The sequence below is a fragment of the Copadichromis virginalis genome, linkage group LG17 (assembly GCF_057382275.1).
Source record: "Copadichromis virginalis isolate Kocher_CV1m ecotype Utaka linkage group LG17, C_Virginalis_male_GT1.1, whole genome shotgun sequence".
NCBI classification, from domain to species: domain Eukaryota; kingdom Metazoa; phylum Chordata; class Actinopteri; order Cichliformes; family Cichlidae; genus Copadichromis; species Copadichromis virginalis.
In genome coordinates, this window is record NC_140634.1 from 24,532,440 (window position 1) to 24,551,940 (window position 19,501).

General features: G+C 39.2%; 1 protein-coding gene across 4 annotated transcripts in view; it reads right to left on the reverse strand.

The window, feature by feature from the left end:
- syt1a (synaptotagmin Ia) overlaps positions 1 to 19,501 on the reverse strand; it is a 212,945-nt gene that overhangs the window by 14,015 nt on the left and 179,429 nt on the right. For all 4 annotated transcript variants that reach the window (XM_085435800.1, XM_085435803.1, XM_085435801.1 and 1 more), the window contains 3 exons: positions 12,614 to 12,781; positions 10,598 to 10,765; positions 6,169 to 6,286 (listed from right to left, as the gene is read on the reverse strand). In XM_085435800.1, coding sequence (XP_085291926.1) covers positions 6,169 to 6,286; positions 10,598 to 10,765; positions 12,614 to 12,781 — 454 coding nt within the window. The remainder of the gene's footprint in view (positions 1 to 6,168; positions 6,287 to 10,597; positions 10,766 to 12,613; positions 12,782 to 19,501) is intronic.

The following is a 19,501-nucleotide window of genomic DNA, read 5'->3' on the forward strand; positions in this document are numbered from 1 at the left end:
GTTTTCATCTTTTTATGGTTGAAAGATTCATAGGTCAATTTTAAGTGACTGAAAATGGTCAGGTACACACACTGGACTGACAATGAGCAAAAAAGCAGCCAGCGCCCCCCAAAAAACTTCAGAAAGCCTGCAGATCTGATGCTTAAGACTACTTTGAAAATTTACACGAAACTCTGACTTACTAGATAAAAAATATAAAGAAATGAGGTGGAAGTTCAACCCTTTTTTCCTTTTCATTATCCCAATCTTTACTTTTCCGCACAACTTTTTTTTTGTATTTTTAAATATTATTTATCCACTTAATGCAAATGAGGGGGTCGTCATTCAAAGTGTATAACTGGTCTACTTTGGGGCTGTTGTAAGACCGAAGCCGCTCAGCAGTCAGGAAATGGTTTTTTTTTTTAAGTAACAAAACACAGATAAAAGTGAATTAGATATTAGACCTTTTTAATGCCTTTAATGCCATATCACTGTCCGATTTACTTCTTACTTTTCCTTTTTTTATTTTGGAAATGGCAAAATTCATAATGTAAAAGCTTGGAAATACACTGTAACTTTTCTAGTTATTATTTCTTACATCTATAGACGCAAAACATAATAAATTCTGCCTTCTCTAATCCCTTTCAAATTGCCTTCTTCTCTCAGGGCTCGTACATCATCCTAATGATCCCTCATGCCCACTACCTTGCTGAGATGACGGGAACCTTAGTCTGACCAGCCAGAGGAGCAAAACAAATAAACCTCTCCAACCCGAGAGGCTTGATAGTGCGCTGGAGCACCAGGTTGGGGCAGTGCGGCTTCATTACCGCTGACATGGTGCCTGTGTGCTTTGATAACCTCCCCCACTGCTGGCCATTACCTGGTTATATGCCACCTCACAGCCGCCTGGGATGTCTTTGAAGATACAAAGAGAGAGGACGAAACATTTTAACTGCCACTACTTCTATAAGCCCGCCGGTACTTATACTGAGTTGCTTCCAAACACTTAGCCTTTGTGTTCCCCACCTCCGAGTCTGACTCACCTTTCATTTCCCTTGGAGACACTACAGTAACGTGAAAAGCTGTATTTTAAGATTTAAACAGAGTAATTTTCACAAAATAAAATGATATGTGCAGGAGGTCAAAAGAGATGTTGGTGATTCAGTTAGAAGCTTTCAAAACTTTAAAATGCATCACAAGTTTCAGAGTTTTTTAAATCCTGACTGCCTGCAACTAAACGTAACGGATCTATTGTAACTATACATTGTGGGGTCGGCTAAAGTGGAAAGAGGAGTAACCTGTCTGTGACGAGGATTATTTTGAGACGACAGCTAAAGAACATGGTGCCTCGCTGCATGTTAAGCAGGAGCAATTCTGAGAGGCGCCAGAAGTCAAGTGTACTTTTAAAACTATTACTTCAAAAGTTTGTTTTCCTAAGAAATGCAGCACGGTGGTAGATTTGGGGCATGCTTCATGAGGAGCAAATCAAAAGAATTATTTCTGATTATACATTGGTTAATGATAATTCCCACATCTTCCTCTGTGAGCCATAATTAGGCATGGTAAACAGGATGACAATTGAAAAGAAGGCTGATCCCAGGCCATCAATTACTTGTCCTCCTCCTTAAGTTCTGGCTGAGCCACTCTGTGGATGGAGGCTAATTATTGTTATTAGAGACCTGCTTATTATTTCATCCATCTGCTGCACATTTAAGTCCATTCTGGGAGCAGAAAAGTAGACACTACTAACAAAAAACAAAGCCCAAACTGCAATTTAGAGTATATTCTGGTTGTATGTAATTACAAACATGCACTGTGCCATTACAGTATGCTAATAATTCACCCTGAAACCCACAGATGAGTGCACACAGATGAAACATGCTCCAATTAAACATGACATATGGTATATGGTGTCAAACTGTCTGGCTTTCCTGGCATTTCCCTTCACTGTAAGAGGAAACCTGGCCTTCAAATTGGAAAGATTTCACACCATTCTAATACTGGCTGGTCCGTGTGGCTGATGGCTCAAAATGCTGACAATCCCACGATGCAAATGGGCACAGGTGAGTGCTAATGCCAATATCAGAAAATTGCAGCGGGGGTGTTTTGTTTTTTGTTTTTTACCAGCCAAATGGCTCCTCGCACTGGTCTGACAGATGAAAGGGAGCTCGGAGCCATTAATGTGCACACTCTTACTGTACCGCAGGATGTTTGGGGTTATATGGATAGACTGGATAGACAAACAGAAAGCAAGTGGACCCGGGTGTTGGTGATGGCTGCTGAAAGAGTCGGAGCAGCTATTTAAAAATGTAAAAAGAAGCCACTGAAGAAAGTCAGAGGAAAAGCAGGAGGGAAAGATTCAGCTTATTGTGTGATTTCTTATTTTATGGTGTCTGTATGACGACTGATATGATCAAAAAAATAGATAGCACCAGGTCCAGAATAATGAAACTGTGTTTGTTTACTGCATCGGGGAATGGATCCATGAAAACCTTCCGTCATTATTAAAATGCTCCTTATATTGGTGGATATTAGTTAAGTTGTCATGTATGTCATAAAAACACTAGGTTGCATAACACAAATGGGTCTGATAATGTCAGACTGCACTATATCAGTTATAAATAGCTTAAATTATAGTCTGATGACTGTAGATGGTGAAGCTGGTGATGCTGTGGGAATGTGCTGAATTCTGATGAAGCCTATCTTTGCTCAACAAAGCTCTAAATGGGACTTTGATATTGTTCTATCTACATCAACCATCAATCTTTTTAAATTATTCATGCTTTTACTGAGCTTTGATCATATTACAGAAGAGTACAGAACACACTGCATTTCATAGTTTCTCTGTTTCGAGCATGTTTTCCTCACAAATGTCAACTTTTATCTGTAACTGATCGCACAGTGAAAAAAGCCATCTCAGGTTGGAAGTACAGTCAGGTACACAAGTATTTGGACACCATTCTTTTTCTGTTCACTGCCAAAGTTGATATTAAATCAAATAATTGTGATGTGATTGTGGTGCAGACTTTAGGCTTTAATTCAAGGGGGTCAATAAAACTATAGCACTTAAACCAAATAAAACCATATTTATGCAGAGTCCCCTATTTCATTCAAGTCTGTAGTTCATAGAAAAAAGACCAGTAATGCCAGTGAGTGTGTGTTGAATCCCGGTTACTGTAATAATAATTAATTAACAGTAGTTTCAGATTTACGTTTAGTTGAGAAGTGTACCCTGATCATAAAATGTTACAAATAATACTTAACTGCACCCTGAAAAATAAGAACTTGCTAATAACATTTTTAAAAGGAACCCCAAAATTGCAAAGCCTCTCATTTTATTTATTCATTGTTGCACACTGGTACCCATACATCAATGAAAGTACACTGCTGCATGTGGTTTAGGCACTATCTATGTTTATCCATCACACAGTACAGGTTTTAGTCAAGACATCTTCTTTCTAAAACACTCAATCAAACCCAGTGAGAGTCATGAAGAATTATCTTTGGAATAACATGGAGTTCTGATGGTCTTAGTAAAAAGTAGCCAAAGACTAAATCAACATCCACACAGGATTCGCAGCAAGCTGGCAGCCAGAAACCACACAGAGTCAATGACATTCAACGACTTCAAGTGATGACAGGCAAAATAACCACTGGTGACACAAAGTGGACGGGAGTTGAACTTTTCAAAGCTCAGAGACAAGCAATTGAAGAGTCTCCAGATAAAAGGGAAGAATATCGTCGACTGACGTAAGACTGGATAGTAAACACATTTGAGGATTACCCGAGCAACAGACAATCTGCTATGGACCAACCGTCAGCTGCAAAGTGATGTGTAACTAGCAAATTGATTCCAGTGTGGATGTTTCTAAACGTCCACCCATTATGTGAACCACAGTTATTCTGGAAGCCTAAACTTACAGAAGAACGGTGTTAAGTTCTTCTAGATCGTTCAGCAATCATTCAAACTTCCTGCCAGCTACCTTGAAAAACTGGTATTATTTTAAAGGCAAAAGATGGTCACATTTATGGCATGTTACATCAAGTTAACTGATTAATAAAACCTGTCCATGACTTTATTGTGCAGCTCTTCTCCTGCACTTTAAAGTCTTATCTTTACCATTTGCAGCATGGCATGTCTGGTTTCAGAGCTGAAATGTGAAAGCAGATGCCTCTGCTATGCAACTCTGCCCACATTGCTAAATTGCCCCCAAAGGAAATACATAGTTTTACAAAATGAGATTGTGTTGTTCCACTTCATAGTGAGAAAGACATTAAAACTTTAATATTGGTCTTTATGTCCAAAAGCACAGTGGATTTCAGTGTCATGGGACTCTATTAAAGTTCAGTCATGTTTTTTTAGTCCCTAGATGAAACATCTGTCCTCTCTGGCTGAAAGAGACACAAAACAAGTCTGTCTGTTTTTGTGCCGTTTGTTTATGTTCCAGTCAGCTGTGGGTGGAGGACTTCCATCCCTCTCATTCAGTTACCATGACATCAGATCCTCTATTCAGACTTGACTGTATTGTGATAAATGTCAACTATTGATCTTAATCCTGTAGAGTTGGAGCTATACCACAGCAGGACAATTCTTTCATTCTTTCAAGCTGTCGAATTTTTTTCATACATACTCTTTTATTCCATGCATTCATTAAGAGGGAAGGCACTGTCTTTATGAGCGTGTTACACTCATTACTGTATTACTGTATGTGTTCTTCAATGTGTGCTAGACAACTTTTTTTTTTAACTTAAACATATTTTGCGAACCTACAGTTGCAGGGTTACACTTGAATATTGGTAATATATTAATAAAAACATTCAAAACCAAAGGAGCAAGTGTGCAAATCAAGTCATGCCTTTTACTACGTAGTAAACAGAGCTGCAGCATGTCAAATACAATGTGACAGATCAAAGTGCATCTCTGAGTCATAGCGATCAATTTTACAACAATGGCAATCATTTTTCATGGCAAATGTCTGAAGAGATTGTAGCATAACTTGAAAACTGAGACCATCCATGACTCCCTCAGTTGCCTCTAACAGCATGATGAGTAACACTGACAATAGGTGAAACACTTGGACTGAATTTTGAGAGATAATCCATAAAATGTTAGAGGAACTGTTAATATTGCAGAACATTAGCATTACAAGGACATTAAATTCATGGAGCGATTGTTTAATTTGTGGCATCAAATCCAACCCTCTTCGGGCTAATCTAGAAACTAAATTGGTCATTTTCATATGAGTTTATCAGCTAATGTTAGCATTGCCAGAATAAGTCCTTCTGGACGCAAGTCTCACACACTGGATCGAATCTGGATCGTTCTTTAAAGATCCCGTCTAAATGATGGAGCCATAACTTTAATATCGGTGATCCCTGGGTCATTTAAAGCTACTACAGTAGACTCACAAGCCAAATCAAATATAAAACACTCAAAATAAGATTTTACTAAAATGTTATTCTCCTACGGCACGCTAGCACAGTTTCACAACATGATTAGCTAATCAGCTGCAGCTACTTACTCTTTAGGGGTGAGATAACAGCCATTTTTAGCATTTTTCTTTGGATTTGTCTACTGAATCATGTCAGTGCCATGTCTCTTCCTTATAAGCTATCCCTCATTACAGTTAGCTGGCTAATCATATCTTGTTTGCTAATGTTATCACTAGCAAAATCAATCTCAGTAGAAATGCTAGCTGGCTGATGTAATCCATGATACTGAGTTGTGCATAAAGTCAGACAGGACTGATTTAACCATCAGTAAATCATATAATGGCACAATGCAAAGACGTGTAATGAATATTTGATTTCTATATTTATAGCTAACGCATGGCAATAGCTATACGATTAGCTACACATGCTTCTAGCATTGATATCTTTGTGGGATCCAAGTCAGTGTCATTGCACTGTGAGTTATGTGAGCTATAGAAAGATGACAGCATCATCATGGGTGCCATTAACTGCGTTTCTTTTGTTACAATATAAGCAGTTTCTCAGGGATATTTAGAGACATTCAAAAGATCTTTTTCACAATCAGGTATCTGTCTGGGTGCTGAAAAGAGGAAGAAAAGCTTGCGATGTTGTAGGAGAGGTGAAGTGAGTGCTGCAGTTTGTGTGTCATTACAGACAAAGGCCCTGTCAGAGGAAAAACCAGTTGGCATATGTGCACACCCTTTCAATTCTCCTCACCTGACAAGCCTCCAACATCCATTTTCTTGAGGTTTTTGGCCTCAAGGATGACCACGGTCAGCTTGCCAGCAGTGGGGACATATCGCAGAGAGAAGCAGATATCACCCAGTTTTTCTTGCTGTTGGAAAAACAGAGACATTGCAGAGGTGAGAAAAACAGCTACTTGATGCAAATTTACTCCATCACATGTTCACACCATATGAGGATACATCAGAGATAAAGTTGCTCATAAACATGTTTACTTGATTCTGCTCTCCATGAGCAGAAAGGGAAGCTTTTAACATGCAAAGCTGCAAGTAGCAGGGTGTCTGTGCTAAAAGTCTAATGGTATTAAAGGTTAATGTACAGGATGCTGACACACTGAGTCATAAAGCTGGTTATAGTAATTACAGTCTAAATCATGATGGAGAAAGATATTTGCTTTAAGTGCACAGATTGGAAGCATTGTAGACTAAATCTAGGAGGGCTGGCACAGAAGACTCTGTGATCAGTGTGAAACTGATCCATTATCAGAAATCCTAACACAGAGCAGTGTCCGTCTGCATCAGTGTAATTAGAGTTTCTGATCTGAAAAACATAAGGTGGAGAATATTAGTAGTGCTAAATCTACAAGCTGGCACAATCTACTGAAAAATTACTGCTAATGAAGCAGGGCACATTTTAAGCATTCATATTTACAGGATACAACTGTGCAGAACATATGGAGATCACAATAAAAAACCCAAAATTAACAAAATGTGGAGATACTAGTTTTTCAGACAAATTTGCCTTAATAAGTGGAGCATTTTCCAGTGTATTGTACTCCACTGATCAAGACAAGCTGTTAACAATGTAATCATTATGTGAGCCAGCTGTCTGCTGCCCTGATAAATAATTTCAAAATACAGGAAAGAAAAATTAGGACAAAAACACTCTTCGATTACAGTGTAATTTGTCTAAACAGAGAAACTCAGCTGTCGCAGTGTTATACTTGAACTTGATTTCTTTAATGAAAGTCAAAATAGTTGGAATAAAAAAAAACCAAGAAAGTGTGAAAAGAAGAGGAGGATGCATTTAAGTTACAAAGCACACAAATTAAATCGAAAATGGTTTTTTTTTGCTAGGTGGCAAACAGAAATGCAGCATGTCAAATGTAATGTTTCAGATCAAAGTGTATCTCTGAGTCACAGCTTCAGAGTCAAAGCAATCAATTGTACAACAAGCGTCCTGAAGGTTTTCAATCGTGTGATTTGATTCCTTGTTTGCAGGAAAAGCCCTGCACTGCACTTCACTGCTTCAAGCAAAGCACCATCACGACACAGGCTCATTATCTGAGACTGAAAAGAGATCGGTTCATATTCTCTCCATATCCTTTATCAACACCTGAAGCAGACACAGCCAATAACTCCCGCTTAGGTCGCACCTGTTTTACATCTGGTCATTTCGAAAAGAGGTTATAAATCAAAGGCAATCCAGATCCGAATATTGACTCTTCATCTTCCATCAACTTCCAATCAAGGTCTATTTCCTCATGTAGAATAGGAGTGCTGAAAATGGCTGCAGTGTGTTTTATATTGTAATGGACCCTCCCCTGCATTTCATTTGTCATCTGCTCCCCTGACTTGTAGCTGCTTTAAAAACCACAGACTAAATAGTCTTACTTTGATGATGGGAGTCGCATTTTAATGAACGCAAATGCATTCTCCTCTTGAGGCTAGTAAAAGAAGCAGTGACAGTTAATTATGCCTGTCAAGAGCAGTGACCGAGCTCTTTAATATTTTCTTTGAACTGTAAAAGGTCAGCCGCTGCTTCTTCAATGGAAAGGGCATTTTAGGGACTCCGATACTTCATATTTGACCTTAAAAATAAAGAGGATTGTGCTACTTGTGTATAGGTGAAGAAGAAGATTTTTACCTGAAAGCAGCTTTCTTTTCTCTCTTTTTTGAATATGCTTTCAGTGCCTTCTTTGCATTACAGATACTTAAATGAGACTTATTATATTTTCCCCTTTTTTGTCACCAATCACTTCGCTAGGTACACCTCTTCAACAGTTCATTCACAGAACTATCTAATCAGTAGGGATGCAACGATACTCGTATCGATATTGAACCGTTTGATATAGTGCTTTCGGTTCGGTACGCATATGTATTGAACAATACAAAATTTTTAAATTTATTTTATCAACTTTTCTTCTGACGATGCTGTTTGTGTTGAGAGCTCAGTGGATCTGCGTTCGACTACTCCGCCTAGGCTACACTGTCGAGCACAGATTCACTGAGCGCAGCACAAGCTAGCAAGACAGAAGCTAAGCTCATTGCAACATGACAAATTGAACCTCCCCCACCCTCATTCAGATCTGGCCTTTGGAACTATTTTGGTCTTCATGTGTGTCAAGTATGACCCTGAAGGTAAGCGCGTCATGGACAAAAGTAAAACAGTATGTCGGATGTGCCACGCAATGCTCAATTATATTGGTGGGAACTAGTGTGTTAGCGCAGTTAGCTCGTTAACGTGTTGACGCCGTCCAGCCCCACGCACGGGGCGATCCGCGGTAGCTCGTTAACGGAGATTTGCCGTGTTGTGGCGTTAACGTCATTTCAGATTAACGCTGACAGCACTAGTGGGAACACAACGAATATGACTGCACATTTACGCCGACATCATCCTCGTGCAAAGACAAGTGCAGGCAGACAAAAACAACAAGCATGCATGCTACAAACTTTACCCGAGTCATTTAGACAGCTGTTAGCACATGATTCTCCTCATGGGGACCTGATATGTTTAATATGCTGCTGAGAATATAGCCCAGAAGAAGCGTATAGTATAGCTTTTATTTTGGAAAGAGACATTTCTCTGTAATAAACTCTCTTTTCCAAAGATGAGTGATTTCTCGATCAGATAGATTTATTTTTTTATTACTTTGTTGTTTAAGCAACATTAAATTTAAAAACTGTACTTTTGAGTTAAAATATATATTTATAATTTTAATAAATGACTATTTAAAAACACATGAACATTTTTTTGTATCGAAAAAATATCGAACCGTGACACCAAAGTATCGAACCGAACCGTGAATTTTGTGTATCGTTGCACCCCTACTAATCAGCCTTAGGCCTACATTTGGGCATGTAGATGGTACCACATAGACTAGGCTGAGTATTTCAGAAACTTCGGATCTACTGGGAACTCCAGCTTACAGAGAATGGTCAGAAAAACATCCACGAGCGGTAGTTCTCTGGGACAAAATGTAGAAGAGAATGCCTAGATTGCTTCAAACTGAAGGGAACAGTAAGTGAAATTAACTACTTCTTACAACCAAGGTATGTAGAAGAACATCTCTGAATGCACAGGAAATCTAAGCTCAAAGCAGATGGGCTACAGCAGCAGAAGAAACACAGCCATCAGCTACAGGAAACTCATGCTACAATGCACACAGGCTCACCAAACTCAGAGACTAAAAGATTGGAAATACATCGCCTGGTCTGATGTGTCTCAATTTCTGATGCAACATTTTCATGTTTGGGTTAGAATGTGGGGTCAACGAAAACATGGATTCCTCTATCCTTATATCAGTGGGTCAGGTGTAATAGTTTCTTGTCATACTTTGGACCTTTTGGTACCAACTGAGCATTGTTTGAACACCAAAACACCGAAGCCTACACAATTATTACTGCACCACCAATCCCTTTATGGCCACAGTGCACACCAAAGTGTACATATGCTTCTTGAATATCCTGGTAAGTTCGGTGTACTCAAATGGCCTTCATAGTCACCAGATCTCAAATCTGCAGCAACTGCGTGATGCGATCAAGCCAATATGGTTCAAAATGTGTGAGGAATGTTTCGAGCACCTTGTTGAATCTGTGCCATAAAGAATAAAGTCACCTGGGGTCTGTCTTACAATGATTCATTAATCAATGTTTAACTAAGAATAAGGAATACCAAGCATCACTTCAGTGTATAAGCCTGTCAGGTAAAGCTGCGCACAAGCTCACAAAAGAAAGTAACGTGATGCCCTTCAGTTTGAAAAACACCACCAACCTATTCTGCACCGTTATAATTAACCTTTAAATCAACCTGCCGTAATGCTAAAAATAAGGTTGGCAACACATGCTATATGCCATGACATTTACCATGAAAATTGAATCTCCTGGATTGGTGGCTGGGAAGTTACACGTCTGTTAATTGAAGGGGAAGTGCGGACATATGATTAAGTGACATTTCCAGAGGAGATGGATTACATCGTCGACCGCACCGCATTTGCAGTACAAGTTTGCTGAGCAAAATAAAATAATGCTTCTGATATCACTTATGCCCTTTTCATTAAAACTGCAGCTGCTAGATGTACAAATCTGTGCCTCGGCATGAGACAGGTGTCACAAAGTGATTTCAAATTGAGTTTATTTCTCATTTTATGAGGTGTAATTGCAAATTTTGGCAGACGTCTTACCTCCTCCTTCTCAGCGCTCTGCAGATCCCGCCACTCCTCTGTTATGTGGCTGAAGTCCACCTTGTTCATGGGCACCTTGATGTCGCCAATGGCATCATGCTTGGAGAAGCGGTCAAAATCGTACACCGTCATCACCAGTGTCTTCCCGCCAAGCTCTACATACGGGACCTGAAGTAGAAAGAGGCAAAGCATTTATGGCTCACCCAGGTGAGGTTGATTATATCTATTTAACAATGTAAAAAGCCCAGAACCTGACATTATTTCAGGATTATACAATTCTTAAGCTTATATTTGACTAATTTTAGCAGAAATTTATTTTTCTTTCTTTTTTTGTAGCCTACAAGTTGCTCAGACGACTCTTTTTCAAACCAATGTGACCACTAGAAGAAAAAGAAAAAAAAAGCTTTGGCATGATCTTGTATGAAGTTTAATTTTTAGATCATTGGTATGTTGTCACAAGCTCATGTGCTCAAATCTTTTCAATTGATTCGTTCTTCCTGCAAATGGGGGGCAGTAATGGGGCAAACCCGTCTGTATAACCCCGATGTTGACAAACTCAATGCACACATGAGTAATAGGCAGTGGATGTGCTTTCATTGTGGGTAGATTTATATCTAATGAAAGGAAAAAGTTACAAGAACCAAACTATAGAGGCTGCCCACTAGTGACCAGAGCATTCAGGTATGCAGTCTTTTTGAGCCTGTTTGAATTTGCAATAAAAGTTATTTAAAGGCAGGGCAGAGAACAGAGTGAATATAGTGACAAAGCAGTTTAGCATGAGCATAAGGGGATGACTGTCATGACTCTCGAGTCCAATGTTAAAGTTGTTGCTTTAATTCTCTTGGCCAGCAGGGGGCGACTCTTCTGGTTTTAAAATAAAGGAATTTGTGAAGAAATTAGAACTCCTCACTTCATTTTTGACCCTATTAAACGCTTTCCTTGTAACTTTATGGCATCAGTCACTAATTTTAAGTCAAATTCAATGGAACGTGAACATTTTTTTTATTATAGCCAAATTTAGGAAAAAAAAAGGCTAAAAATTGAGCTTCACATTAATTTGCTACAGTTTTCGGTATGTTGTTTCTTCATTGTGCAGCTATCAGCTGAAGTCGGCTCTTCAGTTTTACATTTCACTTAAACCAAAACTAGCATGCTAATGACATAACAGAGACACCTGTCTAACCAAGACAGCAAACACACGGCAAATATGGTCAAGCCTGGTCTAAAAGAAGAAGAGGGTGACAGTTAAAATGTTCTTCTCAATGCTTCAAAACAGTCACCAGTTTGTCTTTGTTTATATGCAATCTATGACATTTAAAAAATCTTTGAATCTTTATTGTTAACCAAATAAAAAATGAAAAACATCTAACTATATCCTGATAAATCTCTGAATTATGTGAAAAACAACTGACATATGACTGGATAGCGAGAGGAGTATCTTTTAATAAGACTGTCCTTGACCTTATCTCCCATAAACATCTCATCTTTTTGACGACATCACCACTTCTTATAATCCCATTTCCTGTTTGTTTCCCCCCACGATGCATCAGAGATTCTGATTTAAGCACTACAAAAACACACACAAATAAATTCTGCATAGATATCACATCACATTATGCTTAACTTACACCAAACACCTGCGCTCTCCGCTCTTGGTTGAATAACAAAACTTTCCCCACTACTGAGCAGGGGCCACACATCCATTACAGCCGAGGCAAGGCCAGGGTGTGGCGGTGCATCTGCCTGTGTTAATCCCAATCACATCGAGCCTCAGTGTGTGTTTGTGTGTGTGTGAGTGTAACTGTGCGTGTGAGAGATATTCTGTCAGGAGCTTGTTAATGTGCCAGCTGGTTGCTGTCTCCACACCTTCCCAGCATTCAAGGCTGCATGCAAATTGGATTGTCAGTGGAAGCAAAAGATTTCCAGCAAAAAAAAAAAAAAAGAGTTTGTGATGCGCAGATGTTTCTTAAAATTCAGTGGAAGCAGATTAAATGTTGCTTTTATTGTAAGGTGCACCTTGAAGGTGAACTGCTCATTGAAGACGGGGTTGAGGGTCTTCCTGTGGACCTTGGTCTCAAATTTCTTCTTCTTGTCAGGCAGCAGGTAGACCTTTACGTATGGGTCAGATGTGCCACCCATGTCCATAGCAGGCAGCTCGGCCGCCTGAATGATCCCCACCATGAGCTGAGAAGGAAAAGGGGACAAGCAGAATCGTGAGCGAAGACCTTTCAGTGCTCATAGATCCAAATCATCATTACTTCCCCTGTCTTCCCACCAACACCCTTATAAAGAAATCATATCTTGGTTAAATTGCCTGTTCATTGCTCTAAGATCTAAAGAAAATGTGATTTTCCATCCTTATCTTTTAATATCACCAGCATTCATTGCTTTATAATGGTGTCCTGAAGATGATTCAAATCTGAAGAGTTGTTAAAGGTCAGCAAGTGTCAGACTTGGAATAAGCGGACTGTTTTTCTTCACATACGGCTGATAATTGATAACCACAATGGGGGGCCTGGGAGGCTGATTGACCTGCCAGTCAGAGCCTCTACTCAAAGGCCTCTCCAGAGGCCCAGCTAGTCAGTCAATCAACTTCGTATCAGGCACCCATCAAGCGGCAATCTGGAAGCCGACCAGGGCACTCAGCCATGGAGCTCTACAGCTGTCAGGAGCCGCATCGGTGTACTATGTGGTGCTACCACTGACGCAGTGGCAAATAAACAGTGACCTCCAGCCCAATCAGCATTAACCACCAGCATGATTTCGTTTTTGTTTTTTTGTTTTATATATAATATGCTATACGATTTCTGACAGCAGACTCAGAGCAAAAGCTGAGTTATATTTACATGTGTGGAGACATTGAGATGGACAAAAATGAAGGAATTCCTGGAAAGAAGCACTTTTAAATCTTTAAATATAAACTTAAAAACTGGGTTTGTGGCTAAATGTTATACTTATTTAATAACTTTATTAACTTATTTACATAAGTTGCACATTTTACACATTTTTTATATACAGATAGATAGATAGATGCTCTTTTGTCTTTTTGTTTCATCAAACCTTCCATCTAGATTTTATGTAATCACACGTATTTAGTCAAGCATGAACTTCCATCAAAGGTGAAATATAGATAGGCTTTGATAAATGATTAACTGATTTTGAAGACGTGTTTCCAGAAGTGCACACCCCTTTGATTTTCCTTCCTGAGCCACAGATTGATGTCTTCTTGGGCTTGAATCAGCTACATTACATAGCATAATACTGAAATTTGTTCACTTTTGAATTGTTTAAAAGATTTGGAAAAGTTTAGCAGCTCTGAAACACTTTTCTAACAGCTGTAACAACAAAGTGTTTTGAATGTCCTACACCTCTGATGCTCTCCTCCAATGCAGAACTCACATTTCAAGTTAGAAAAGCTCATTTCTCAGTCACTTTAATGGCTCAGTCACACTGGGGTAAGAATACAATAGCAACCTCCTTGTATCTTGGAAAAATCACTGGGTAACCAGTGATTGACTTTAAAAACATTTTTCATTGCTGTTGGAGACAGATTGCAAGAAGTTACAGTCACCAACTCGTCACCCAGAGGTTGAGCGTGTAACACCATCATAAAACGACCGCACAGGTTGCCTGTTGGGAGTTAACCTGTCTCCCAACAATCAGACTCAAACAGACTGGCGAAGATTAACAGATAACTGACGTCTTATTTATATATGAGACTAATTACAGCTCTGCAATTAATCCAGATTAGCTTGTCTGTGACATGTCTTTTTGCAATAGGGGACTTGACTCAACTGGTTGCTAATTGGTTGTATTCTGATTATATTTCTATGTAAAAAGAAGCTGAACGCCTCTGTGCAGTTACATTGCAGTCCTGTGACAACTACGCCACTATTTCTGAATTTGTTTTTCAAATCCATAAAGTTCTGGCTAGACTCTGAATGCAAGCAGTTAAAATGAATCTCCGTGTATGCAGACAGTCACAGACTTTTCACTTTTCTCAGAACATAAATGGGCCGGCTCATACATCAAGTGAGGATGTGCAGGTCTAATGTATGTCACAGATGCAAAATATACTTTAGCTTTAAAAACTGTCTGCTTGCCTCCACACATTATGTATGTATAACTTGATGAGAATTAACTAACTATAAACTAATGAGAATATTTCTCCCTTAAAAACAGCTTTTACTCTACAAAATGTTTACATACCCAACAGTACAATGAGCTAAAAAGCTTCACACTTATTTGTATTTAATGTTCTAGATACAATATTTATTCATTGATAATTCAATAAAACATGATTATTGCACAGGTTTAGGTCAGAATGACATCTGTACCATTACTTGCTCCATATTTGCATAAGGACAGTAGTAAGAGTCAAAAAGGTTAAAGCACAAATACTCACATTAACAGACATTTTACATGACAGCAGCAAACATTAAACAAATACACAGTGGAAAGTTTGGGACTGCTTTGATTGCTGTTCACCAGGTTATGCACAACATTTTCATGACATTTCCAAAAACACACCAGTTATTACTGTGACTTGGCGTCATTTACCTTAACCTAAATGGAACCATGTTGTGCACTGTAGTGCTGTGAAGCGGCACTTGGATTTTAAGTGTAGCAATTTATCCTCCCGCGCTGTCCTGCTGATTTCCACCCATCCATCAGCACAGTCAGTGGGAGACACAGCATGTCACACCATCTTTACTGGGAGAGGCACCGACGCTCGAGAAGAGATACGAGCGGGACGTGGCTGGAAATGTTGATGGGCACTTTGCTGCTTCTGCTAATTGTACCTTTTCCAATCCTGTATGACACTCCATGTCTACAGAACAGACTGACAAGAGTTGTTTTTTTTCAAAGCTCATTAAAAATCCCACTGTTTAAAACCACACCTCGAAGACAGCTACTCTGGCGTTGAAGGTGATGTCTTTAAATATTTGTTTTCCCCAACTAACAAGGTAGAATTAATGGAAAAAGCACTTTAAATATAGAAAAGCTGAAAATCTTGCATTATCTCTTTCGTGTCTGTAATCATGTATGCATACTACAGTTAGTGTTCTAGTTTTAAAAGGGTAAATAAAAAGTGAATCATTAATAAACAATGTTATTTTCCTTGTGGCTTTCAAGAAACATAGATGCATGTCATTAGCATGTTATTACAGGAGGTTTCTTCCTGCTAAAAGGGAGTTTTTCCTTCCCACTGTCGCCAAAGTGCTTGCTCATAGGGGTCATATGATTGTTGGGTTTTTCTCTTTATGTATTATTGTAGGGTCTACCTTACAATATAAAGCTCATTGAGGCGACTATTGTTGTGATTTGGTGCTGTATAAATAAAATTGAATTGAATTGAATTTATGGAGAAATTTCAGAAGTTAATGGACATTTCTGGTAAATATGATTTTCTCTGTATGTAGACGGCAGCTGATTTTCAATTTTTCCCAATATATCACAATTAATGGCGTATTAGTATGATTCCCAAATTGACCACCAAACTGATAGCAGACTCGTGTCACTAAATCTCATTGCCGTTTTATCACCTTCTTGATGCCCCAAAGTTGCTTTGAAAACAGCAGCTGACTGTGAGTGGCTGCAGGCCCTGTCAAATTCATTGCATATGGTTGTTTTCCCTAGCTTCACTGTAGCATAACAATTCTGTTCTCTCTTTGTTTACCATCCACCAACTTGCTGCACTTCTCTCAAACTTGACATTTAGATCATATGGACAAATACAGCTAACCGAGTCGCTACTTCAGGCTAGCACCAATAGCAAGTCAAACCCATCATTATAGACTCTCAGGTTAAAGAAGCAAACTTAACAGCAATAAAAAAACATGTTTACAGCCCAGTACAACAACAGCTGAGGTGTGTATGGATAGTTTCTCCCTTCATAACAACTGTACAACAGGTGTAAGGCTTAAAGCTTTGAGTTGTCGCCTTTTTGATTGACTGCTTTGACTGCCTCTTCGGATGCTGTAACAGTCACAATTGTGTGGTGTCTCTTCAAGACAACCTAAATTAAGGGTTAGTGATTTCACAAGGATGCACCACTGCCCTCTGTTAGAGTATGGGAGAAGCGTGCTTGCATGTGAACACGTGGCCTGAGATGGACCTTAAAATTTCACCTCAATAACTCAAGGTAGAGTTACGGGTTGTAGAAACACTGCAGTTCATTTATGATAAGACAGCAGCCGTTCACCCAGGCCTTGTAAGGTTGGTGAAGAGAGTGTGTATTAAAGTACAAGCACTATAGAATTCCCAGTACCAGTGTGGTCGTTGTTTGTGACTGTCCTGCTAAGTGTTTCTGCCGCCTCCTCTCAATACAACCCACGTTACTATGCACAGTAGCGAATTGCTGTTAAACCTTACCTACAATAATTTAAATCATTACATTATACATTTGGTTTTTTGGTTAGTGGTGCCTTTTGGAGCATTATCTAAAAATAATTTAGCAGTTACCTCTGTGCATTGTTCCAATAAAGTTTTTAAAAACAGCCTGCTAAGAATTATGGCTCCAAAACACCAGCCTGATGACAGCCAAAATTTAAACATCTGACTAACCATTACACCTCTGCGATAAAGCAAAATAACAGTGGCTATGTGTTTGCACATCTGTGTGGGCTTTTCTATTTAACTATGGGACTCTAGCCCTCTCACAGCAAACGGCTGCTGGTATTAACCCCCTTTTGTTTATATGTTACTCTTCAGTCCAGTGAGCAGATGACCAGAATGGGCACAGGATGGTGATTCAGCTCTTGGCACCTGATCTTCGGAGGGTTTTGTCCCAGTGCATAATGCCTGTGCTGGGACTCCACACACATGCACACACTTCCAAAGAAGCCTGAGACGGATTTGCCGTCCTGAAAAATAGTCCGCCAATGTGCAGTGGCTTTGTGTGTTATTTTGGAAATGAACTGATTGGGGGGTATTCTGAAATAAATAATAAAAACCCAATAATATGAACGATTTCCTAACTGGACACAATGCCGTATGCCTGCTCTTAACCTGCAAAGAAGAGCAATGAATATGGTAATGATGTTGAAAGTAGGAATGACATTCTAATTCTCTCCCTGCTGTGCTTAGAGGGCTCTTTGTGGTTCATTTGCTGTGTATTTGCCTCATGTAGCCGTGCCGCCTCTCCATAAATGATTTGGATCTTTTACAAAACCTTTCGTCTCATTAGTGTATAAACCCAGTGTCATCAACACCAGGGGCAGCAGCCATTTGTGGTGGTTAACAGACAGAAACAAAGCTGAGATTCTTTTTGCCACGAGGACTTGACATTAATCTGCAAGTCTTATCCCACTCAGCCTGATCTCCTTGCCTCGGTTTTGTATACACAGACACACCAGTGATTCCTTCTTTTTCTTGGCAGGGTGGAACATTTACTGACAGAGTTTTAGGTCACTGGGGAACATTTGAAACACATACAATTAATTAGTTATTAGCGCTTACGGCGGTATCTTAAAGGAGAAGCAGATTTTTGAATATCTGTGACAAATTAGTCAGAGTTGTCTGTGAAGCTTACTGATGACATTTTGTTTCCGGAGGCAAACAACTCCACTAGCACAGGACATTTGGGGTTCGTAAACATAGCAACAGCATTACTCACAATCCAATAAACTGACTGGCTGGTAGTAGTAGTAGTGTGCTTCCCCCCAAACATAAGGCCCAGGGGCCACTGGAACAATTGTTGGAAAATTTTAAGGGCATACATTATTTATTTGTAAAAATTTGTATTTTTATGTTTTTATGCTTTTCCTACTTTAACAATTTATTTAATTAAATGAAATAAAAGTTGTCTTTTTAAAAAATATCTAATATAGAAACTTACTGTGAAATTCTTTTTCTCTACAGACTTTTCTGTGAATCGACAAAAAACACCCTTTCAAGTTAATCCCAAATATTTGTGCTCTAAGATTTACTTCATTTCCTACCGACGCATTTCCTTATTATGCAGATGACATACTGCTGAAATTAGACTTATTTCCTTAAGTTGGGATATCTCAGGATTAAATGTGTGGTCAAATGTCTCTACATGGACAGAAATGAGACTTTAACTGCTCCTACTTAAGATGATAGTAGGCTGTATGTGGTTTGACATCCCTGCTGCACATATTTGACTCGTTATACCCAAGGCTCCAGCAGAATACAAATCTGACTGTGAACCTAAAAAACAAAGTGAATATCATTCACTATTTAAAGCCTTTTGCCACACAAAAGGTTGATACTGGACTAAGGTGCAAAGGCCTCAAGGAAAACCTACATACTTCATGGGTAGCTTGGCAGCTAGTGTAGATATCCCCCCTGTTCACTTATCCATGCAGGGGGTGTATAAAGCAAACTCATGATAGGAGGATTGCTGTTGCCTGCTGTTAGAAGTGTGCTGAATTTTTACTTACCTCCATAACAACTGTACTTATATTTCTAATTTTCATATGTATCTCCTGAAAGATTTTCTCCTGCAGAAAGGACCCTGTTCTTTCACTAACTCCATAAGTGTTACGAGAAATTATGCTCGAGTATATAAAACTTCAGTTTTAACATATTGCCACAGATATCGCCACCACACCAGCCCTCTGCATGCCCTCCTTCACTACATCCATGACCCTCCTCTGCGGTTTTCTTCTTTTCCTCCTGCCTGGAAGATATAGCGACAAAATGATAATGGCTTAAAAATATAGCATCAATCCATATGATGCAAACTGTGTTTTTTCCATATGTGACATTGGAGGTGACAATTACTACCTTCATACTTATTTCTAACCAAGACTGCCAGATGCGTTTGGGGTGGGGATTGCCCCACCTTCACTTTACATCATTGTTCTACATTTTCTAATAAGCGATCCAATTTTCAATTATTCCTGTCCACTCAGTTCAGTGCAGACATTATGAAGT